Here is a 26,115-nt window from a genome sequence, read left to right as displayed (position 1 = left end):
TAAAATCTGATGTTTTTAGTGGCCGTTCACATTACAAAAAAAAGTTATTTCTAATATGAATGCAATCTGACCCACATGCGGACATGGCGTCATGACGTCGCACGCACTGCAATATTTACGGAAGTAAACATGGCTTCCACTCTAGTCGGTCTCAGTACTGGCACATTTGTGGCAATTTTAAGGATTTTGTGCAATGAAAGTCATAATTTTCTGAAGTATTTTGGCTCCTGCTGTTTTATGGGATATTTTGCTTCGATGTCTGCTTGAAGAATGGTGGAACTTTTATTTTCACCCGTTTTCTGCGCAGTTGTCAATTATTTCTTTGGTAACCGTCTATTTTGGTGAATAATTATGACGTTTGTCGCTTTTTAATTATGTTCTGGCCGGATGAATGTGACCTGAGCGCCAGAGCGTTCACGATGAGGATGCATCGCATACTGTATACATCCATCCATCCATTTCCTACCGCTTGTCCCTTTCGGGGTCGTGGGGGGTGCTGGTGCCTATCTCAGCTGCATTCGGGCGGTAGGCGGGGTGCACTCTGGACAAGTCGCCACCTCATCACAGGGCTAACAGAGATAGACAACATTCATTGACCATTTAGATTTGCCAATCAACCTATCCCCAGATGCATGTCTTTGGAGGTGGGAGGAAGCCGGAGTAACCGGAGGAAACCCACGCAGTCACGGGGAGAACATGCAAACTCCACACAGAAAACTCGGGACCTTCTTTTGGTGAGGCACATGCACTAACTCCTGAGCCACCCTGTATACAGCACAGGCCAAAAGTTTGGACACACCTTTTCATTTCAATGCGTTTTCTCTATTTTCATGACTATTTACATTGTAGATTGTCACTGAAGGCATTAAAACTATGACACCTGTGAAGTGAAAACCATTTCAGGTAACTACCTCTTGAAGCTCATCGAGAGAATGCCAAGAGTGTGCAACGCAGTAATCAGAGCAAAGGGTGGCTATTTTGAAGAAACTAGAATATAAAACATGTTTTCAGTTATTTCACTTTTTATTGTTAAGTACATAACTCCACGTGTTCATTCATAGTTTTGATGCCTCTAGTGACAATATACAATGTAAATAGTCATGAAAATAAAGAAAACACATTGAATGAGAAGGTGTGTCCAAACATTTGGCCTGTACACTATATCCGATTTTTATTCACATACGAGTAAGGCTGTCTTGGATATGAAAAATTTGGAATTGCACTAAAAAAATCCGATGTAAATTGCAAGTGGGCAAAAAAATCAAAATTGACCTGCAGTGTGAACAAGAACATGAACATGAAACAGCACCCTTTAGTCTCTTTTACACTCTTTTAATCCAATTTAGTAATGCTGCCCGAGGCTGAGCCAATCAGTGGCCAGGATACTGAACAATGCGCTTTGATTGGTTTGGTCTCCTTTAGTGGCCAATACTACTACAGTATTGGTATTTTTTGACATATACACCATTAACTACATAAAGATTAATTACCAAATATAACAATTTTGTGATGTTTCATCTAAAACTAAAATTAACGATTTTCTGGTCTTGTTGCACATTTAAGACTAATTCATTGACCTTGCCAGTTTGAGGAACCTTTTCGAATGCTGGATTGTGTTGTTAACATGATAAAATTCTACAAAGCAAGCAGTACTCATTACCTAATGAAATTGAAAAAAAAAAACCAGAGCCTTGACTGACAGAGGCGCTAAAAGCACAAAGCAAAGAGAACTATCCCAACAACACTTTATAGCACTGCATTATGCACCAAATGGCCCATACTGTAGCTACTGTTTGCTTCTATTTTTAGCCTTCAAACGTGGAGGCACTTAACATCCATCTTCAATCGGAAGGACTGAAGGCTGTTAAGAAATCACATTTCTTGTTCCAAAAATCTAGCTCTGCATTGCAACTAATTAAGAAGAACTAACGAGGATGAGCTTCAACATGGCACAGATTGGATGTGTGGTTTACATATTGCCGAGCTGCTCAGTCTCTGCGACTACATTCTGGACATCCATGCCGCCCTGGGTCACTATGGATTTAATAATCATTAAAAGAATATCTAAACGGCAAATTCAAGCACCTCAAATATTGAAGCTTTGTAGATGCAAACAACTAACATACATTGTCCAATTAACACGCATATTCAAGTAACATTGTAGTTACCAGGTGCATGGTCTAAAAAAAAACAAATAAATGCAGTGTAAGGTCTTTAATTATACAACATTGTATTTAACAGCAGTGGCTATAGGCAACATTCAACATGACTCCACAATATGGCAGCAGATGTATATAAAGTAACATGAGTGGTCAGCAAACAGTGTTTTTTTTTTTTACGACGTCTGCATGTCGATAAACTTGCTGTACTGTTGTTCTTATCTGGGCTCTCAGCTTTTCTTTTCATGCATTTTTCTCCTGTTTTGGTTTAGAGTAGGGAGTGTGTCATTGTTTAGGTACACACATACAATTGTTTTCAAAATGCATCTCTTGCGATCTTGTTGAATAAACATACATATATACACTACCGTTCAAAAGTTTGGGGTCACATTGAAATGTCCTTATTTTTGAAGGAAAAGCACTGTACTTTTCAATGAAGATAACTTTAAACTAGTCTTAACTTTAAAGAAATACACTCTATACATTGCTAATGTGGTAAATGACTATTCTAGCTGCAAATGTCTGGTTTTTGGTGCAATATCTACATAGGTGTATAGAGGCCCATTTCCAGCAACTATCACTCCAGTGATTCTGAAATGTGTTTGCTCATTGGCTCAGAAGGCTAATTGATGATTAGAAATCCCTTGTGCAATCATGTTCACACATCTGATATCAGTTTGGCTCGTTACAGAAGCTACAAAACTGACCTTCCTTTGAGCAGATTGAGTTTTTGGAGAATCACATTTGTGGGGTCAATTAAACGCTCAAAATGGCCAGAAAAAGAGAACTTTCATCTGAAACTCGACAGTCTATTCTTGTTCTTAGAAATGAAGGCTATTCCACAAAATTGTTTGGGTGACCCCAAACTTTTGAACGGTAGTGTATATATATATATATATATATATATATATATATATATATATATATATATATATATATATATATATATATATATGTTTATTTATATGTTATGTTCCACATGTAGTTTTTTTTAATGTTTAACATATGTGGTTTCCCATGGCCTTGAAGGCATCCTTGCTACATGCAGCTTTCTTTGCCAATGTTCGTCTTTGTTTACATGTGTTCTGCGTTTTGATTGGCTGGGAGGCTCGAAAAGGACGGATGTAAGCAGAGAATTAGAAGAATATTCGGTTCCCACGCGTATTGAGTAATAGAAATGACGGTGTAAGGCGGTTCTGTTTGTGTCTTAAATGTGTTTATTTTGGCGCCGACTACGGCCTACAGTAGTCAGATTGTAACAAATCCCATTGAAGGCTGATAAACCTTTGATATCGGCTCGAGTCAAGTCATTACAAAACTTAATTTGTTTGTGTGACACAATAGCGCCTGTTGGGAGCCCCGTTTGCTAGTACCGTATTTTCCGGACCATAGGGCGTACCAGATAATAAGGCGCACTGCCGGTGAGCGGGTCTATTCAGGTCTATTTTCATATAAAAGGCGCACTAGTTTACAAGGCGCAATAAAGGGGTCCTATTGTTCTTTTTTTCTAAATGTAAAACACTCCTTGTGATCTACATAACATGTAATGGTGGTTCTTTGGTCAAAATGTTGCATAGATTATGTTTTACAGATCATCTTCAAGTCGCTTTCTGACCGTCGCTTCAGGATGCGCCGTTTTGTGGGCGTTCTTATTTACGTGGCTCACCTTCGACAGCGTCTTCTCCCCGTCATCTTTGTTGTAGTGGTGTAGCGTGCAAGGACGGGAGTGGAAGAAGTGTCAAAAGATGGAGCTAACTGTTTTAATGACATTCAGACTTTACTTCAATCAACAACGGGGCGCAGCATCTTCTCATCCGTGGCTCACTAGTGCAACAACAACGCCGGAAATGTGTCCCGTGAAAAAACGTCTGACCGGAACTCTCTAATAACTAAAGTTCCTTGGGTGAATAATGTAAACTCACTACACCTGTATGTTTTAGCGCTTTCATGGCGAGTTTACTGACAGATATAAGTAAGAACTTTACAGTACTTTATATTAGAAATGGCGACAGCGGAGGATGAATGTCCCATAACAAGAGGATAGAGAAAAAGAAGAAGCTTATCGACTATGGCGTTGGCACGGACTACAAAGGCGGACGCATGAAAATTTTCAGGACTTATGCAGATCCCAAATACAGATCAGCAGGTACCAGAAGGTAAGTAAAGATGCTTTTGCATAATATTGTGAAACAAAACACCAGATAATATGTCTTACCTTATACACACACCATAATATTACTCTTATGTTGAAGCACAGTACAATCCATCAAGCGGTGCGGCTTCATAGCTTACCAAAGTCGTACTAAAACATTTTGATAGATTTTTGAGCGCCGTGTGTAATGTTCTATATTTTCAATGGAACATGTAAAATGTTTGTGTTGTTTACTTGAGTCATATTGCAGTCTACACGTATCTCTTATGTTTGACTGCCATCTACTGGTCACACTTCTCATTTCACCATGCACCAAATAAAATTTCTTCGAGGTCGGTAAACCCAACCAAAATTATTCTGTACATTAGGCACACCGGATTATAAGGCGCACTGTCGAGTTTTGAGAAAATGAAAGGATTTTAAGTGCGCCTTACAGTTTGAAAAATACGGTACTCACATATTTCTACTACAACCCAGTAGGGGCATGAGTCAGGAAAACTCGGGTAAAGGTCGACACCAGATGGTCAGCACTGTAGTAAATTCATGGATTATACTTGGTTTTCATCCAATATGAAAAGTAATCAGTCAAAACTGAATGACACAATGACAGTTATACAACCCCATTAAGTCAAAAGCCTTAATGAGGATACGTCTTTCAGATTTCACAGGTATTGTGTCATTAAAAAAAGGAAATTGGTGCAACAACCAAGCTATGAGTCAAGAGTTAATCCACACAAAAATAGATGCATCAGTAGGGTTTTCAGAATTGCAAGCAATTTCATCAGAAAAGTAGAAAGACATGATAAAAGGACAGTGCAGATACTCCAAAAATAAACTTAATACTGTGACACAACTCCTTACTACAAGCCCATCAGTATCAAATATGTCTGCCAGTAGAATTGTGTTAATCAGAGAATGGCCCAAAATAAAGTTCTATTCTGGGACACCCCGCGTTTCAGCGCAGGGACCCAAGTAGTGTCGGACGAATGCTGCAGCCTCTCAATCTGTACAGAGATGAGAGGATTAGACGCTCATCAGAGACTGGGCTCAGGGCATACTAAATCAAACTGGCATATCTGAGCGCAGCCTGTATTGATCTGAGAACGCTACACTTAGAGAGAAAATATGTTCCGCTGCGAAGTGACCCAGATAGTCAAAGCACATCCGAGCAAAGCGCCGAGGCTCCAAGCAGAGGTTTTTGTTGCGGTTCCTTAGGCAATTATCTGAACTTGAGCGTTACAAAAGTGAGCATTAAAAAGTATCATATAGTCTTGTCAATGAGAAGCTTAGGCATTAACATGAAAAAAACATTCAATATTCAAAGCACCACAATAATGTTGTTTTGAATATGAGTGAGTACGTGGTTTGTGTTGAGTGAGATTATCAATAAAATAAATAATAGAAAGGGGTCCTTGTACCTTCCGTTCATTCTATTTCCAATTCTTAAACGCAAATCCATCAATCCATTTTCTACCGCTTGTCCCTTTTGGGGCAAAAACTTAAATCAGGGCCGTTTTTCGATTTGTATTATATATAGCAGATTTTAAAACAAACAAAAAAGGGTTGATTTTCATTCAAATATTTCCATAAAATTGGATTTTGTGCCGTTTTCCTTTTATTATAATTTTTTTCCAGCTAAACACAAAAATCAATGTTCATCCAAAATGCAAAAATTAGTGGTTATCTGTGTGATGACAAATTTAACCGGAAGCAGTAGTTAAGCTTTTCCTTTGCATTTAGCATATTTTTAGCATAACTATAACATATTTGTTCAGCAGGAGTCCTATTGTCCTTTTAAAAAAGTCTCATTAAAAAGTTGTCCAACTTTTGTTTCAGAAATGAAAATAGAAAAAATGGCCCGAAGGTAATTCGGAATAAAATGAACGAAAGGTACACGGACCAGAGATATTACCGTTATGCTAAAAACATGCTAAACGCAAAGGAAATCTCAAATACTGCTTCCGGTTCGATTTGTTATAACCACACATTTTTGCATTTTGGATGAACATAAATTCGATTCTTGTATTTATCTGGAAAAATAAAAAATCCCATTTTACGGCAATATTTTAATGAAAATCAACCATTTTTTGTTTGTTTTAAAATCTGCCACGTATAATGAAAATTGAAAAACAGCCATAATTTTGTTTTTTGATTTGCGTTTCAGAATTGGAAATGGAAGGTACACGTACCAAAGATATTATGCTAAAAACATGCTAAACGCAAAGGAAAAGCTAAAATACTGCTTTTGGTTCAATTTGTCATCACACAGATAACCACACATTTTTGCATTTTGGATGAACATATATTCGATGTTTGTGTTTATCTGGAAAAATAAAAATCCATAAAAGGAAAACAGCACAAAATCCAATTTCATGGCAATATTTTTATGAAAATCAACTCTTTTTTTATTTTTATTTTTTAAATCTGCCATGTATAATAAAAATCTAAAAACAGCTCTAATTTAGTTTTTTCAGAATTGAAAATAGAATGAAGAGAAGGTACACGGACCTTGTATGTTTTGGTATTTTAATTTTCTTTTCATAAATGGAAATTGCAAAACAAAAAACGTTTAGTTTATTGAAATTTTGTTTCAAAACACAAAAAAAGAACATCTTTTGTTGAAAAGCAATAACCAAATATAAAAAACAATTTGATTTTCATTTTATATTTCATAAAAGAAAAATGAAGATAGTCAGTAAAAAAAACTGAAAAACAGACCAAAACGGATGTTTTTTCAAAGTCTGACACAGGAAGTTTTTTTTTTCCAAAATAAAAGCAGGGATACTAAAGTACCCGTGTGAATGGCTAAAATCTATTTGGAGTCCTACACAGAAAAGGATTTAGACATGGCACAACAAAGACTGACACCTACAGATATCTATATGCACATCCATCCATCCATTTTCTGCCGCTTGTCCCGCTCTGGGTCGTGAGGGTGTGCTGGAGCCTATCCCAGCTGTACTAGGGCGGAAGGCGGGGTACACCCTGGACAAGTTGCCAATCTCATCGCAGGGCCAACACAGATAGACAACATTCAAACACTAGGACCAATTTAGTGTTGCCAATCAACCTATCCCCAGGTGCATAAATAAAAAGGGATTTTCTATAAAAATCGCTACTTCCGGTTCTGGTGTCGGAATATGAAAACACATAGGTTTTGGTCTGTTTTTCAGTTTCACTTTCTGTACATGTTGGTCCTTGTTGTGCCATGTCCAAAATAATTTTTGGATAAAGCTGCAAAGACATTTTAGCCAGGCACACGGGTACTGTAGTATCCTTGCTTTTACTTTGAAAATAAAACTTCCGGTGTCAGAATATGAAAAAACATCCGTTTTGGATGGTTTTTCCGTTTCTGTTTACAGAGGATCGTCGTTTTTCTTTTATGAAACATAAAATGAAAATCAAACCCTTTTTTTATATTTGTTTATTGCTTTTTTAACACCAAAAAAGAAAAGCGCTCTGTTTTTCAATGTTCTGTGTTTTGTAACGAAATTCAAATGAACCAATCGTTTGATGTTTTTAATTTCCATTTATGAAAAGAAAATTCAAATCCCAAAACATACACTGACTGAAAACAAAAAATATAAAATATATATACAATATAAAAACATGTTCTTAATGTCAACATGCTATTAGAAAAAATGTTGTCCCTGTGTAGTGGAAAGGTTGTGCCCCCAAGGTCAAAAAGTTCATCCATCCATCCATTTTCTACCTCTTGTCCCGTTCTGGGTCGCGGGGGTGCTGGAGCCTATCTCAAGTTAAGAAACCCTATTTAGTGTTTCTTACTAAATAAAGTTTATAATAATAGATTTTATTTGTAAAAAGCATTTTACGTTGAGCAAACAAAGTCAAAGTGCCACAGTAATAATAATAATAATAATAATAAAAGATAATAAAAATAAATAAAATATACAACTAGAAACAGCCCAATAGCTAGAACCAGCATGCATATCTATGAAAATCTATAAAAAGGCTTTTTTAAAAAGATGGGTTTTAAGCCTTTTTTAAAAGCATCCACAGTCTGAGGTGCCCTCAGGTGGTCAGGGAGAGCGTTCCACAGACTGGGAGCAGCGGAGCAGAAAGCCCGGTCTCCCATAGTTCATAGCTTTGTCCTTGGAGGTTGGAGGAGGTTGCCTGTTTGGAGCGGAGGTGTCGTGTGGAGGATTTGGGGGTGAGCAGTTCTTTAAGGTAGACGGGGGCATTTCCATGGAGGCATTGGTGGGTTAGTAGGGAGATTTTGAATTCAATCCTGAGTGGAACAGGAAGCCAGTGAAGGGATTTGAGAGTTTGTGTGATGTGGTCATAAATTTCCGCACTCACATCAGTCCTCGCAGCACTATTTTGTATGTACTGCAGCTTCTGTTGGTAAGTGTGGATGATGGCAGGGCTGCAGAGGGGGTTGGGTTTGTTTTCAGGTAGAGTTGAGTGTCATCAGCATAGCAGTGGAATGATATTCCATGCTGGCTGATGACACGCCCAGGGGGAGCATGTAGAGTGTGAAAAGGGTGGGGCCGAGGACTGATCCTTGAGGGACACCACAGGTGACAGAGAGTGTGTCCGACTTTGTCTCTCCCAGAGAGACGAACTGTTCTATCGGTGAGGTAGGACGTGAACCAGTTTAGGGCAGTGTCAGAGAGTCCGATGGTGGAGTGTAGGCGGTCTAGGAGGATGCGGTGATCAACAGTGTCGAATGCTGCAGTGAGGTCAAGGAGGATGAGAAGAGATGGTGAGCCAGCATCAGCAGTCATCAGCAGGTCATTGGTGACCCTGACCAGAGCAGTCTCAGTGCGGTGGCCAGAGCGGAAACCAGACTGGAACTTTTCATAAATGTTGTTGGTTTTAAGATGATCATGAAGTTGGGCAGCAACTACCTTTTCCAGCACCTTTGAGAGGAATGGAAGATTGGAGATCGGTCGGTAGTTGGCCAGCACTTCTGGGTCTAGACTGGACTTTTTGAGGAGTGGTTTGATGACTGCAGTTTTCAGGACAGTGGGGACCTGACCAGTCTGAAGGGAGTGGTTAATGATTTTGGTGATCAAATGACTTATGGCAGGGGTGTGCGTTTTTACCAGGGCTGAGGGAAAGGGGTCCAGGATACAGGTGGAGGGTTTCATCTTCCTCATGATGCCCTCAACCTCTCTCTGCGTGATGTCTGTGAAGCAGCAAAGAGGCTGAGTGGTCCCAGGCTGAGGGTTGACAGTTGGGACTGGGGGGGAAGGGAGGTGGAGAGAGAGGAGCGGATGTTTTCTACTTTAGTCCTGAAGAAAGAGATTAAATTGTTGCATTGCTTCTGTGTGGTATCCGAGTGTAGGTGAGTTTGGGGTTTAAGGAGATGATTTATGGTGGAGAAAAGTCGCTTTGAGTTTCCAGGGCTATTTTTGATGATATTGGAGTAGAACCGGGACCGTGTATCACTGAGGGACTTTGAATAGGCATTCTGGTGTTCTCGATAGGCTATTTTGTGAACAGTGAGTCCTGAGTCCATGAAACGCCGTTCAAGGACACGTCCCGCTCTCTTCATTTTCCGCAGCTCGTCGGTGTACCAGGGGGCTGAGCGCAAGAAGGTGACTGTTCGGATTTTGACAGGGGCATGGAGGTCTATGAGGCTGCTCAGCGAAGTGTTGTAGAAGTCTACTGACTCAGTGACTGATGGGAAGTTGACAGAGGAGAGATGCTGAAGGTCAACGGCCAGGGTGTCCGGGTTAATGTTTTTTATATTCCTGAAACTGATTTGGCGTTTGAGATTTTCAAGGGGGGACATGAAAGGCAGCTCCATTGAAATGGGCTTGTGGTCAGACACACCCAGGGCATATACTAAGAGGTTGCTGATGGGGACAGAGTAGGTGATGACCAGGTCAAGAGTGTGGCCACTATTGTGTGTTGGAACATCAACATGTTGTGTCATGTTGAGGCAATCTAAAAGATGCAGGAACTCAGCAGCAGAGTGGCAGGAGGGGGTGTTGTCATGAATGTTAATATCTCCAAGTAGTACAATATTGGCTGAGGTTGTGCAAAGTGTGGTGAGAAAGTCATGTATCTCTGGGATGAAAGCAGAGTTTGGTTTGGGGGGTCGGTAGATCAGGAGTATTGTCATGGAGAAAGGGGGTTTGCATTTAAATGCAAGGCATTCAAATGAGGAGTGCACAGGTAGGGGCAGGGGACAAATCAAATTTCCTTCGGTGTATAACAGCCAGGCCACCACCACGACCGGTGTTGCAGGCTTTTTGAAGGTAGCCGTAGCCAGAAGGACAAGCTTCATTCAGAGCAGAGTAAACCTCTGGTTGATGCCAAGTTTCTGTGAGGCACATGAAGTCAACCTGTTTGTCAATTATGTGATCTTAAATGAAGGAGGATTTGTTATTGAGAGATTGTGCATTTAAAAGTTCAATTTTGACTTTTGTTGAGGTGGAGGGGCCGGAGCAGGCTGTAATCCACTCCACGTTTTCTGTCCTGCTTGGTGTGTGGACGTCTCGCGGTGCTTCCCGTGCTGTCATGCAGTGGTCTGTTTCCAGTACTACTAATGACAGGAGCGACAGCGCTCTGATGACGTGTCAGATGTGCGACAGGGGTCCAGATGGATGGAATACACCAGGGGTCACCAACGCGGTGCCCGCGGGCACCAGGTAGCCCGTAAGGACCACATGAGTAGCCCGCTGGCCTGTTCTAAAAATAGCTCAAATAGCAGCACTTACCAGTGAGCTGCCTCTATTTTTTAAATTGTATTTATTTACTAGCAAGCTGGTCTCGCTTTGCTCGACATTTTTAATTCTAAGAGAGACAAAACTCAAATAGAATTTGAAAATCCAAGAAAATATTTTAAAGACTTTGTCTTCACTTGTTTAAATAAATTCATACATTTTTTTTACTTTGCTTCTTATAACTTTCAGAAAGACAATTTTAGAGAAAAAATACAACCTTAAAAATGATTTTAGGATTTTTAAACACATATACCTTTTTACCTTTTAAATTCCTTCCTCTTCTTTCCTGACAATTTAAATCAATGTTCAAGTAAATTTATCTTTTTTATTGTAAAGAATAATAAATACATTTTAATTTAATTTTTCATTTTAGCTTCTGTTTTTTTGACGAAGAATATTTGTGAAATATTTCTTCAAACTTATTATGATTAAAATTCAAAAAAAATATTCTGGCAAAGCTAGAAAATCTGTAGAATCAAATTTAAATCTTATTTCAAAGTCTTTTGAATTTCTTTTAAAATTTTTGTTCTGGAAAATCTAGAAAAAATGATGATTTGTCTTTGTTAGAAATATAGCTTGGTCCAATTTGTTATATATTCTAACAAAGTGCAGATTGGATTTTAACCTATTTAAAACATGTCATCAAAATTCTAAAATTAGTCTTAATCAGGAAAAATTACTAATGATGTTCCATAAATTATTTTTTTAATTTTTTCAAAAAGATTCGAATTAGCTAGTTTTTCTCTTCTTTTTTTCGGTTGAATTTTGAATTTTAAAGAGTCGAAATTGAAGATAAACTATGTTTCAAAATTTAATTGTCATTTTTTTCGTGTTTTCTCCTCTTTTAAACCGTTCAATTAAGAGTAAATATAATTAATTATTAATAATAACAGAGTTAAAGGTAAATTGAGCAAATTGGCTATTTCTGGCAATTTATTTAAGTGTGTATCAAACTGGTAGCCCTTCGCATTAATCAGTACCCAAGAAGTAGCTCTTGCTTTCAAAAAGGTTGGTGACCCCTGGAATACACTGATCAAGCTGTTGGTGGTAGACAAACTTTTTCCGACAACTTCTGTGGATATATCGGGGCCGACGCAGAAGTCCGAGTTCATTGATGATGGGGATTTTATATCCAGGAGTGATTGTGGAGTTGAGTCGGAGGAGTTTGGAGATGGAATATCTGAACATCATGCGGTCCAAGGGAGGATGTTGCCTCGCCCGGCTAGCCGCTAGCCAAACAGCGTTAGCCAAAAAGTTCAATGAGAAGGCAGCGGTCCCAGCAGCAAGGGCTAACCGCAAAATACCTCTCAGGGCAAAAACCAGTGAGGATCGGCTTGCAGCGGTGGAAGGGGAATAGCTCTCCGTCAACAGTGGTTTGATAGACGAGTAGTATCCCCGGAGAGGCGAAGTTGACAGCTGGAGGTAGCGGGTAGCAGGTAGGTGCCGATATAAAAAGTGGCTGATCGCAAGATCAGAAAAGTAAAAAGTTAGTGCTGTTTGAATGAGTATGTTGGCTGGCTAAAAGTAGCGCAGAAACAAACTATAAATCGCGAGTGGAGAAGCGGCGAACAAACAGCGCATGCATGTATGTATGTGTATATTATTTTGAGAGATCTTCAAAAAGCAAATGGAATCGATTCAACGGAAAGGCCAATTTAATCTTTTGCATTGGGGCCAAGTGGGCAGATAAAGAAAAAGCAAGGCCAGCAACACTTGTGTCCTTCTAATAATTTTAATACAAACCGCGCAGGCGCTACCAAACACAGACCGGTCTCGACAATGTCTTCATCAGTGTGCAATCTTCACCAGGAAGTGATGCACTTAAATAGTCACAGCTGTGGTCAATTAATTGATAAAATACATCAAGAACAACTTAAAAAATGAAAGTGCACAAATAGTAGACAAAATGGAAAATTGTACAAAATAAATCAAAGACTAAGTACAGTATCATAAGAAAATAAATAAAAGCAATAACACATTTGTTTTTAAATGTATAAAGCAATAAAAAAAAACATTTATAAAAAAAAATTATAATCATATAAAAACAAAAATTAAAAAAAATGTAGTGCCTGTAATGCATGTCAGGATTGACTTCTGAATTTACAATATTTTGCAGGCATAGCTCATGGTAATCTAAATGAAAGAAAAAGTACTATAATAAATTATTTGTATTGTAAAAAAGAAATACACTTCAACAGGTAAAGGGCGTCGTCACCAATCCAGAGATGCTTAATAACATTCACAGTCAGACTCATAATCATGTAATCAGCAGGAAAGCATCACCATCAGCAACATTGTTGAATACAATGAAGTTGATGTGAAATAAAAACGACTCAAGATGTACAAATGCAAGTCTTGAAGATCTAATGGGAGCATTTGTTTTCTCATAATCGAGGTCAATACAAGCATGGCGAGACCCCCGTTCATCTCAGTGTTGACGAGGTTGCACGCAGCACAGGATAATGTGCCAGTTTCCATTTTAGCGCGGATCAATTGGACTGAGGGTTCGAACTCGAGTCAATACGGATGATGAGATCAGTCCCATCGATAAAGCTTACATAACTAGAATGATTACGGTAGGTTTTTTTAAATAACTATTTAGATTATGACTTCTTTAGTCTTGTGCTGCAAATTGGGATGTAAAGATATGAAAATTCCATAACATTGGTATTGTGCCTAAAATTATCACTGTTATCATAATGAAGAAAAGTTATTACTGTTGTGGTCCGATGGATAAATCGCAGCACGAGCCTTGCCGATTTCGTCTCCAGAACTGCCGGCTGTGGTTATCACAGAATCAATCAATCAATCAATCAGTTTAAAACACACAGAAAACCTTTGATTTATTTTAAAATAACTAAAATAGATAGGCCCACTGTTTTGCGTTTCTAAATGCTTCACTGATATGCGTGCTCTGGCGGGCGTGGTGGTGTCCTAGTGTGTTTGGCGGTCCTTGAACACACCCTAAAAACACCTCTGCGTCATAGTCCTCCGAGTATAGACCGATCACTTTGTTCTAGGGTTGTACGGTATACTAGTATTATAGTATTGCAGTAATAATAAATCAAAAACGGTACTGTACTCTGAAAAGTACCGGTTCGCCATATATATATATATATAAAAAAAATTTACAGGCATGACGGCGCGTTGTCGTGACATTGCTGGTTTTACGAGCAGAGAAGCATGTTCGGCAGCGCACAATCACAGAGTACTTACAAGAAGACAGTGTGTAAAAAGAAAAGGGAGAATGGGCGCCTTTTGGCTTAAAAACTAATGATGACGGTGAAGTTATAACACTGAAAAACGCCCTCAGCAAGAGGTGCTTTAAAACATGGCTTAGTTAGCAGCTAACATCCATCCGCAGTGTTTTAGCTACTTCTAAATCACTAATCCTTGCCTCCATGGCGACAAATAAAGTAAGTTTCTTACAAGTATCATCCCTGCAGGACGAGGAATAGCTAAACATGCTTCACTACACACCGTAGGAGGATACAATAGCTCACCGGCGTCACAATGTAAACAAATGCCATGGGTGGATCTACACCTGACATCCACTGTAATGATATCAAGTACAAGAGCATATCTAGTCGATACTACTATGATTACGTCAATATTTTTTATTGTCACAAAAATCTTTATTTTTTTTAAATTCATATCATATTTCCGCCATCAGTGTGTGTGAATGGGTGAATGAGGAAATACTGTCAAAGCGCTTTGAGTACCTTGAAGGTAGAAAAGCGCTATACAAGTATAACCCATTTATCATTTATTTATCATTTATAAACTCAGGAAATACATCTCTGTACACACGAGAACTTAAATTATGACCAATGTGTGATCCTGTAACTACTCGGTATGGGATTGATACCTAAATTTGTGGTATAATCCAAAACTAATGTAAAGTATCAAACAACAGAAGAATAAGTGATTATTACATTTTAACAGAAGTGTAGATAGAACATGTTGAAACAGAAAATAAGCAGATATTAACAGTAAATTAACAAGTAGATCAATAATATTTTACAGCTTGTCCTTTATCATTTTGACAAAATAATAGAATGATAAATGACACAATATGTTACTGCATACGTCAGCAGACAAATTAGGAGCCTTTGTTTGGTTACTTACTACTAAAAGACAAGTTGTCTAGTATGTTCACTATCTTATTTAAGGACAAAATTGTTCTTAGATTGCAATAATAAACATATGTTTAATGTACCCTAAGATTTGTTTGTGAAAATAAAGCCAATGTAATTTTTTGTGGTCCCAGTTATTTAGCAAAGTGTCGAAAAGTATCGAAATACATTTTGGTACCGGTACCAAAATATTGGTATCGAGACAACCCTACTTGGTTCTAAGAGAGCACAGCTTGTAGGCTCAATGTGCACAATTGGATATCTAAGTTGCTCAGACAGAAATGTCTCTATACAAGTTTACTGTAGATAGGGGTATACTATTTCTTAATGGGGAAATACGTTAATGTCTCTTGTTTTCATGTTAGCATTTAAGCTAACATGTCCGTCAGTGACTTTATTCAAGTGCGGCTGTCAATCACGGCTTATCTGTATATAGTTTTTTTGCAATATCATCTCACTGTAACTAAAATAAATGACATTTGGCCTGATGACCAAATGGAATTCATGTCTCTAAGGGAACCGCCACTTGCTACTTAAGTCAAGTAATTTTTAGGGTATAGTGAATCAACACTATTTATACAAGCCGTACACTGACTACTCTCAGGTATATCCATGTTTAATTTATTTTGTATTATTGTCCCTTTCCTCTGACTGTAATGAAAATGGTTGCTGAAATATGAGGGGTGTTTTCACTTTTGATGAGGGCAATGGGCTGGGTTGGCTTTTGTGAAAGAAGCTAAGCGTTTGCTATGATGAGTTGTGAGATGAATGAACCAGCTCACTTTTGATTCTGTAAAATCTTTTGTTATTTTTTCCTCTGTATTTTAGTCTTAAAGAATGTATTTCAAATTTGGGTTCAATTTGGCACATTACGAACAGACAAGGCTCAATGCACCTTTAATTGTATTTAATTGCATTAAAGCAAGCTATTTCTGCTCCGTCACATGTCGGATTTCTGGCTGCATTTACCGTTTCACTTCTTGAAGACGGCGTCATGCATCTCCTATAATAATATGTGACAGTGTGCATCTGGAAGCACTAATACTCTGAATAAAACATTTCACTCAAAAGGTCCCTTGAGTTAAATGTGCATCACGCTTCTAATCAAAACAATAGCTGCAAGTGAATTGTTTGGAGAGCGCAGCATTGTGCAAAACAGAACAAAGGCTCTTTTTTTTTTTCATACCATTGTGAATTAAAATGGCGAGAGAAAGGGCCTTTATACTGCCCACGGGGGAATGTTGCAATTTAAAGCAAAAAAAGCACATAAATATACAGAAAAATACATTTTCTTTAGACAAGTGGTCAATGACTTCTGGCTTAAAATACAAAGCCCAAAACAGAATACAATGATTTACAAATCCTTTTCAACTTACATTCACTTGAATAGACTGCAAAAACAAGATATTTAACGTTCGAACTGGAAAACTTTGTTATTTTTTGTAAATATTAGCTCATTTGGAATTTGATGCCTGCAACATGTTTCAAAAAAGCTGGCACAAGTGGCAAAAAAGACTGAGAAAGTTGAGGAATGCTCATCAAACACTTATTTGTAACATCCCACAGCTGAACAGGCTAATTGGGTGGGTGCCATGATTGGGTATAAAAGTAGCTTTCATGAAATGCTCAGTCATTCACAAACAAGGATGGGGCGAGGGTCAACACTTTGTGAACAAATGCGTGAGCAAATTGTCCAACTGTTTAAGAACAACATTTCTCAACGAGCTGTTGCAAGGAATTTAGGGATTTCACTACTTACGGTCTGTAATATCATCAAAGGGTTCAGAAAATCTGGAGAAATCACTGTAGTAAGCGATGATATTACGGACCTTCGATCCCTCAGGCGGTACTGCATCAAAAAGCGACATCAGTGTGTAAAGGATATCACCACATGGGGTCAGGAACTCTTCAGAAAACCACAGTCAGTAACTACAGTTTGTCATTTCATCTGTAAGTGCAAGTTAAAACTCTACTGTGCAAAGCCAAAACCATTTATCAACAACACCCAGAAACGCAGCCGGCTTCGCTGGGCCCGAACTCATCTAAGATGGACTGATGCAAAGTGAAAAAGTGTTCTGTGGTCTGGCGAGTCCACATTTCAAATTGTTTTTGGAAACTGGACGTCGTGTCCTCCGGACCAAAGACGAAAAAAAACATCCGGATTGTTATAGGCGCAAGTTCAAAAGCCAGCATTTGTGATGGTATGGGGGTGTATTAGTGCCCAAGGGATGGGTAACTTACACATCTGTGAAGGCACTATTAATGCTGAAAGGTACATTCAGGTTTTGGGGCAACATATGTTGCCATCCAAGCAACGTTATCATGGACGCCCCTGCTTATTTCAGCAAGACAATGCCAAGCCACGTGTTACAACATGGCTTCATAGAAACAGAGTGTGGGTACTCGACTGACCTGCCTGTAGTTTAGACCTGTCTCACATTGAAAATGTGTGGCATATTATGAAGCCAAAAATACCACAACGGAGACGGTTGAACAACTTAAGCTGTACATCAAGCAAGAATGGGAAATAATTCCACCTCAAAAGCTTCAAAAATGGGTCTCCTCAGTTCACTGAGTGTCGTTAAAAGGAAAGGCCATGTAACACAGTGGTAAAAATGCCCCTGTGCCAACTTTTTTGCAATATGTTGCTGCCATTAAATTCTAAGTTAATGATTATTTCCACAACAAAACAAAGTTTCTCAGTTCGAACATTACGTATTTTGTCTTTGCAGTCTATTCAATTAAATATAAGTTGAAAAGGATTTGCAAATCATTGTATTCTGTTTTTATTTACATATTACACAGCGTGCCAAATTCACTGGTTTTGGGTTTCAACCAATCGTGTTCAAATTTTACACATATATGTGCTCCTCAGTCCCCTCAAGTGAGTGTATTGTAGATTGCATTGAGCTGTTTGAGAAATTTCAAGTTATCTGACTTAGAGTCAAACTTCGGGGTTTACATTATGCATTTGTTTGTCAACACAGTAGGGTGTGTGTTTTTCCACCCTTCCTCAACTCTTGCAGAGTTACATTCTGAGAAATAAAACAATAAAATAAACCTTGCATGCCCTATTTTTTTTTTTATTTGTCGCTTCTTTTGATCACATGAAAGATATCTGCAGGGATTCTAACTGAACTAGAACATTCTGTCCTGTGGAGACAAAATGCAGGTCTGCTTGTCTCTGGCTTCCTAAGAAGATGCAGTCTGACAGAGCTACATCCGACATGAGAGCATGTCCTTCACTCGTCCCTCATATTAACTGGACCGTGAGATGGAAAGGAAGTCCGACGGAGGCTTCAAACGCCAATCAATTCACCGACGTAATGGTGAAGTCTAGTAAATGGGTTTTTCCAGTAGTATTACCTCTGCCAAGCAGAAAACTGAGTGGTCAAAAGAGATAGTCGATCAGAAAAATTATAAAACAATTAGCATTAAAAGGGGAAATACACAATTACCGTATTTTTCGGACTATAAGGCGCACCTAAAATCGCAGTTATGGCTGCCATCAGAGGGCCGCTTGTAACAGCGAATAATGTATGAATTTGCCTCTGGATTTCATTATTAATAGACACAAGTGTTGCCTTAATTATAAGAATTATATCAGATTTAGAATTTTTTAGATGTTAGCTAGTATTAACAGATGAGCTAAAAAATGGCGAATCTTTGAAAAACAGCATAAATTGACACAATTGTATTCCTAAATTGGACAGGACTGATCAATATCATCAATAAGCTCTTTGCTGACTTACGTTTTACCATTTGAAAATGACGGGACAGGACTGTAAAATATTTAATATCATCTGCTGTCTCATTCTGATAAGTGTGCACACTACATTTTGCAGAAACTACAGTTTTTTAAAACTCCAAACAAAAATACAAGTGACACATACCAGCTGAAGTCTGCTTGAATTTGTCGCTCTTACTCTTCCTCCATTTCCAGGGCTTGAGGAGGCGTCCCAGAGTGGCGAGCCTGCTTCGACAGCGGATGGGGGGAGAAACCAAGGACTCGGCTCGCATCCCGGCCAGCCTTTCGACCTCTTCAGCTGTGAAGGAGGAAGAAAAACAAGAATGATGAGGAGGCTTAACAGGGGATGCAGCACTTTAAGGGAGCTAATGTCCAAGCAGAAATGAATGTGGGCCAAGTCGCCTCCTGAATTCTCAAGTAACTGGCAGACCTGGAAAAACAAACATTCATACCAGACCTCCAAACGACATATGCTTTGCCTCAAATACTGCAGTGCTGTGCATAAATCTACCAATAAACGGCACTTTATCAAAACGTTTCTCGTTTTCCAAGTGTTGCGTATGATAAAACATGAAAAAAAAATCATAGCTCATAGCAAAGTTTTAGGCACATTCCCGTACTAACCATGGTACACTTAAAAACATACGGATTTAAACTATTAAACCTTCAATTTTGCCTCAATGGGGATGATCACCAACGACACTATAACTCATTTACATATCTTATCTTCCCCAGTCGCTGAATTTAAATCAAAATTGCATTTGTGAACCATGTTAGCTGACCTGATGACTGACAATCAATCTACACACAAATAGTTTATACAAGGGATGTCAAACTGGTTTTCATTGAGGCCCACATGGCAGTTGTGGCTGCCATCAGAGGGCCGCTTGTAACAGTGAATAATTTATGAATTTGCCTCTGGATTTCATTATTAATTATATGAATTGTTTTAAGTAGTCTGTCGTTTTTACAGTAAAAACTTTACATTTACAAAATGTTACTGTAAAATAGTGTTTTTTTTAATTTCTTATGACATTTTACGGTAAATATAAAAACAGTACCACTGTTTTGTTTTTTACAGAAAAAGCTGGCAGCCCAGTTGCCAGAATTGTACTAATAAATTAGTTTTTACAACATTATATTGTTAATGGAAAAACAGTACAAGTTCCTTTTTTATTCTGGCAATTTAGCTGCCAGTTTTTGTACCATAAAAACAAATGTACCGTCTTTCCATTTATAGTAATACACCGTTAAAGGCCTACTGAAACCAACTACTACCGACCACGCAGTCTGATAGTTTATATATCAATGATGAAATCTTAACATTGCAACACATGCCAATACGGCCGGGTTAACTTATAAAGTGCAATTTTAAATTTCCCGCGAAACTTCCGGTTGAAAACGTCTATGTATGATGAACTTTGCGCGTGACGTCAATGGTTGAAACGGAAGTATTCGGACACCATTGTATCCAGTACAAAAAGCTCTGTTTTCATCGCAAAATTCCACAGTATTCTGGACATCTGTGTTGGTGAATCTTTTGCAATTTGTTTAATGAACAATGAAGACTGCAAAGAAGAAAGCTGTAGGTGGGATCGGTGTATTAGCGGCTGGCTGCAGCAACACAACCAGGAGGACTTTGACTTTGATAGCAGACGCGCTATCCGATGCTAGCTGCCAACCGCATCGATGATCGGGTGAAGTCCTTCGTCGCTCCGTCGATCGCTGGAACGCAGGTGAGCTCGGGTGTTGATGAGCTGGCTGGCATAGGTGGATAGCTAATGTTTTTAGCATAGCTCTGTGAGGTCCCATAGCTAAGTTAGCTTCAATGGCGTCGTTAGCAATAGCATTGTTAAGCTTCACCAGGCTGGAAAGCATTAACCGTGTAGTTACAGGTCCATGGTTTAATAGTATTGTTGATTTTCTGTCTATCCTTCCAGTCAGGGGTTTATTTCTTTTGTTTCTATCTGCAGTTAAGCACGATGCTATCACGTTAGCTCCGTAGCTAAAGTGTTTTGCCGATGTATTGTCGTGGAGATAAAAGTGACTGTTAATGTCCATTTCGCGTTCTCGACTCTCATTTTCAAGAGGATATAGTATCCGAGGTGGTTTAAAATACAAATCCGTGATCCACAATAGAAACAGGAGAAAGTGTGGAATCCAATGAGCCCTTGTACCTAAGTTACGGTCAGAGCGAAAAAAGATATGTCCTGCACTGCACTCTAGTCCTTCACTCTCACGTACCTCATCCACAAATCTTTCATCCTCGCTCAAATTAATGGGGTAATCGTCGCTTCCTCGGTCCGAATCGCTCTCGCTGCTGGTGTAAACAATGGGGAAATGTGAGGAGCCTTTCAACCTGCGACGTCACGCTACTTCCGGTACAGGCAAGGCTTTTTTTTATCAGCGAACAAAAGTTGCGAACTTTATCGTCGATGTTCTGTACTAAATCCTTTCAGCAAAAATATGGCAATATCGCGAAATGATCAAGTATGACACATAGAATGGATCTGCTATCCCCGTTTAAATTTTAAAAATGAATTTCAGTAGGCCTTTAAAACAAGATTTTACAGTAAAAATATGCCAGCTCAGTCAACAGAATTTTAAAGCAGACATTTTTTTATTTTTTTTATTTTACAGTAATATACTGTAAAATGTATTATCATTTTTATTAATTTTATGGGTAGTTTGCTGTAAAAATCCTAAGTCAAGCAGATATTTAAGTATTTATTTGTATTTAGCAAATGCGCATGCACGTGTTACGTACTTAGGGCGGGATATACCATGTAAAATACACTGGAAAATTAGCACCCTCTAGACATCAGTGCCCTTTTAACTCGTTCATTTTGACAGCCCTAATTTTTTTAAATACAGTATATTTGCTAAGGCTGAAAACTGCATTCTATTAGCTTTGTGGAATTAGCACACCCATGTGCCAAGCTATTCGTATCCATGTTTAAAACATACACAACTAAAACATAGCATTTAAATCAGGCCTGGGCAATTATTTTGACTCCGGGGGCCAAACTTAGAGAAAAAAAATGTGTCTGGGGGCCAGTATATCTATCTATGTATACATATATCATACCAAAGACTATAAAAATGGGACCCATTACCTCCCTGCTTGGCACTCAGCATCAAGGGTTGGAATTGGGGGGTTAAATCACCAACATGATTCCTAAGCGCGGCCACCGCTGCTGCCCACTGCTCCTGCCCACTGCTGCTGCCCACTGCTCCCCTCACTTCCGAGGGAGTGGAACAAGGGGATGGGTCAAATGCAGAGAGTAATTTCACCACACAGTGTGTGTGTGACTATCAGTGGTACTTTAACTTTAACTTATATATATGTAAGCTGTGAAAATCTGCTGTACAGTATTGTGTGCTTGGGTCCTATTTTTAGGAACACTAATACAAAACCTCACAATAATGTCTGATTGATTGCTAAAAACGTTATGACCGCTTTAAAAAAACGAAATGGAATTTTAATTTTTTTTACTGAATGAGACACTCAGAATGTATATGAAAATAAAGAATGTGTGATTTATAGGGGTGTAACGGTACACAAAAATTTCGGTTCGGTACGTACCTCGGTTTAGAGGTCACGGTTCGGTTAATTTTTGGTACAGTAAGAAAACAACAAAATATACATTTTTGGGTTATTTATTTACCAAATTTGCAAAATCTTCCACCAAAAATATTTTTCTTAGTGGAATATTTGATGTGAAGTAATCGGAACCTTGGATAGGTCAATAATTCATAATAACATTGATTTTGCTTAAATATTATGTTTTGAGCAATGACAGTTTAAAAGAAAAAAAAAACAGCTTTGTTTTATTAGTCAACATTGCAACTTTTTCTAAATTACATTTAACATTTAACCTTTAAGATTTTTTATTTCACTTTTGTTATGTTTTTGTTTATTTTAATAGTATTTTTAGGATGTGCCGTGGGCCTTTAAAACATTAGCTGTGGGCCGCAAATGGCCTCCGGGGCACACTTTTGACACCCCTGCTATAGATAATAAAAAATGTAATCTGATAAATCTATGGATAAAAAGCAGAGCCTGGCGACGCATGCGCGTATATCATAACTCTCTCGCTCTCTGTCTCTGCCCCTCCCTCACGAATGCTGCTGCGCGCACAATTTGTTTTGTTTTTAACCCCTTCTTAACCCTGAACGTACATAGAAAATACACGCAACCCTAACTCAAAATGCCGGACATTTGAGGCATTTAAAAAATTCCGCCCGGACAGCCCTGCAAAAGAGGACATGTCCAGTGAAAAGAGGACAAACGGTCAGTCTATCCTAGCCCGGTACATTGAATATTGACAAAAAATGTATGTCACACCCCCTCTCGATCGACATATTTTACAATCAATTGAAACGCAACAAAAATGCAACAAACAGCGAAATAAATAAATAAAAAAGACCCACCTACAATCTGATACATCTGATGTATCACTAAGCTTTAGAACTTTGTTGTAAAAATCTCCTTCCGCGTCTGTCCCTAACACCCGCATTTCAGGCTGGCCGCTCTGGAAACACTCTGTGGAAACGCTCCCCACCCACACTGCTTGGTGCCTCGTCTGAGCTGCTGTGACTTAGATTACCATAGTAACTAATTAGATTACCATAGTAACTAATATATATCATGCAAAAGCCAACCATTGAAATACTTTGTATAGTTCAAGACTTACAGTCATTTGAAAACATCACTGCACATCATAATGGCAGCTACAGTTTCCATCTTTAAGATCTAAACAAATTATTTGGGAATGTCCGGCGGGCAAGATTGCCGGAATGTCCCCGGGCCATAATTTGTCCAGGTCTAATTTAAATTGTAACACGCAATTAAATCTTAGATTTAAGCAAGCTCAACAAGTTAATGTATTTATGTATAAGGAAATCAACTCTTGATGGTATTTGGGAAGAAAATAACATTGCGCTAGCTTTCGCTACGTCATGTTTTTTTGGGGGTTGAAACTTGAACACAACCAGACTTTAACCTAAATCAGTTACAAAAACAGTGTTTGGTGACTTCTGGCTGTGTGTGCTAACTTGCCAAGGACAAGGCATCATGACATAATCCCACCTGACATCAGGCCGTGGCCTGTTTAAATGATGTTACAATGGCTCCCGTGGTGTTGGCCAACACAAACATATCACTTTGCAGGCCACACAGCCTCCACCCTGGGGTGCTGGGAAGGGCGCTGATGACAAAGCGTATGACAGTAAGCGATGGAGATCAGGCTCACAGGTCATTTACTGGACCGGTCTGCTGCCTTGCAGCTAACATTCCAGGAAAAAAATCCCGCTGTCACGTTGCTTGATAAATAGCACCGTGTGGTCGGTTGGAATTCAAACGACTTCATTAAACTGGACGCTGGAGACAGGATCCAACCAGGTTCAACACCTCAATCAATAAACACTGAGGGTGTGAAAAAATTAGATTGCTGCAAGACAATCAGCAAGACGGGTGCGTTATGTAACTAGACAACTATCACTGCATATTATAGCAATCCACAGATGCCATTATCAGCAAAATATAATCTTCAGAAATATCAAAAAGTGCAATTCCATGACATCTTTCGCATTGCAAATGCCATCCATCCATCCATTTTCTACCGCTTGTCCCTTTTTGGGGTCGCGGGGGGTCGCTGGAGCCTATCTCAGCTGCATTCGGGCGGCAGGCGGGGTACACCCTGGACAAGTCAGCACCTCATCGCAGGGCCAACACAGATAGACAGACAACATTCACACTCACATTCACACACTAGGGCCAATCAACCTGTCCCCAGGTGCATGTCTTTGGAGGTGGGAGGAAGCCGGAGTACCCCAAGGGAACCCACGCAGTCACGGGAGAACATGCAAACTCCACACAGAAAGATCCCGAGCCCGGGATTGAACTCAGGACTACTCAGGACCGTCGTATTGTGAGGCAGATGCACTAACCCCTCTGCCACCGTGCTGCCAATGAAAAAATTTAAAATGATTGACAGCATAATTTTGCTAATATAGCCCCATTTTTCGCAGTTTACCTGACACATGAAACATGACAAATTTCAGCCAGACAGCAGTAGAGCGTTGACTATCTTAAAATGTGTTTTGTGGCAATTCCAACTTCGACCACAACGTCAGTTGCTATGGAGAATGGCGCGTTCCATAGTTTTCAGCAGACTGCATTGCAAAAATGATTAACTGCCGCTCTTCCTCTCACGCAAGATCCACCCAGGAATGGACCCGTATGAATCCCTTCCCTTCTGTACATAATTTAAATTTCGAGATTTCTAGAGCTTATCCCAGCTGCACCCTGAAATTAAAAAATGTTACTATAACATTATTCAAATAGAACACTAAAATAAAACAAATTGAAAAAAGTTTATGGGTAATTATACAAAAACATTTCATAAAAAAATAAGCTAATAAAAATTATTTTCAAATTACGATAAAATACACCACTAAAATGTGAAAAATTTTATTGTATGGAAAAAAAATAAGCTCACCTGTCTCGTATTGTTTAGAAATGATCATGCAGGTGGAAATACTGTAATGGCAGATGGTTTAATTACTTGTAAAAAATATATTTAAAAAACTATGACAAAAAATGTTTTTTTGATACGCACCCCTAAAATAAGTGCTGCAAGTTTGCAAGCATTAATTGATTAATTTGATTATTAAAAAAAAGCTTCCATTCATATTCTGTTGCTTCGTTTAAGCATGCGCCAAATTTTAAATACCCGGACAGACAGTAGCTTCCACTCGGCTGCTGCAATGAAGCGCACATTTATATTTTCTATTAATGCACATACGTTAAAAGTGCACTTTAAAATGTTGATGAAGGATGAAGGTTATTGAACTGTTTACAGTAAAATACGCTTTGAGGACACAAAGTGTGTCTTATCCGATTACTCGAATAGAGGACGCTAACTTTCCAATGTATTTTAAGCGTTATATCCGCTTCGAGGACATAATGACGTAACTACATACGAAACAGCTGTTAGCTAATAATTTGGAGAGTTAGCGTTAGCTGTCATTGAATGTATATATTATATCATAACATCAACATGACTGCAAATTGTTCGTTGCTTCTCTTGGACTACTTTTGTATGTGTGCACACAAGGGACCGCCGTAAACACCAATAATGATAATGTAAAAAAAAAGATTACATAAAATGAGTAACTGGGAAAAATAAAGACAATTGTTAAAACAAATGTTTGCTGC

At 38.7% G+C, this 26,115-nt stretch overlaps 1 protein-coding gene across 2 annotated transcripts in view; it reads right to left on the bottom strand.

Moving 5' to 3' along the window:
• The window catches only part of LOC133630876 (phosphatase and actin regulator 1-like), a 111,850-nt gene that overhangs the window by 43,612 nt on the left and 42,123 nt on the right, over window positions 1-26,115 (bottom strand). For both annotated transcript variants that reach the window (XM_062022692.1, XM_062022691.1), the window contains exon 2: window positions 19,039-19,191. In XM_062022692.1, the coding sequence (XP_061878676.1) occupies window positions 19,039-19,191 (153 nt within the window). The remainder of the gene's footprint in view (window positions 1-19,038; window positions 19,192-26,115) is intronic.

The sequence above is a fragment of the Entelurus aequoreus genome, linkage group LG16, assembly GCF_033978785.1.
Source record: "Entelurus aequoreus isolate RoL-2023_Sb linkage group LG16, RoL_Eaeq_v1.1, whole genome shotgun sequence".
NCBI lineage: Eukaryota > Metazoa > Chordata > Actinopteri > Syngnathiformes > Syngnathidae > Entelurus > Entelurus aequoreus.
Note: the sequence above shows the minus strand (reverse complement) of the source record. Positions and strands in the feature narration are given on the sequence as shown.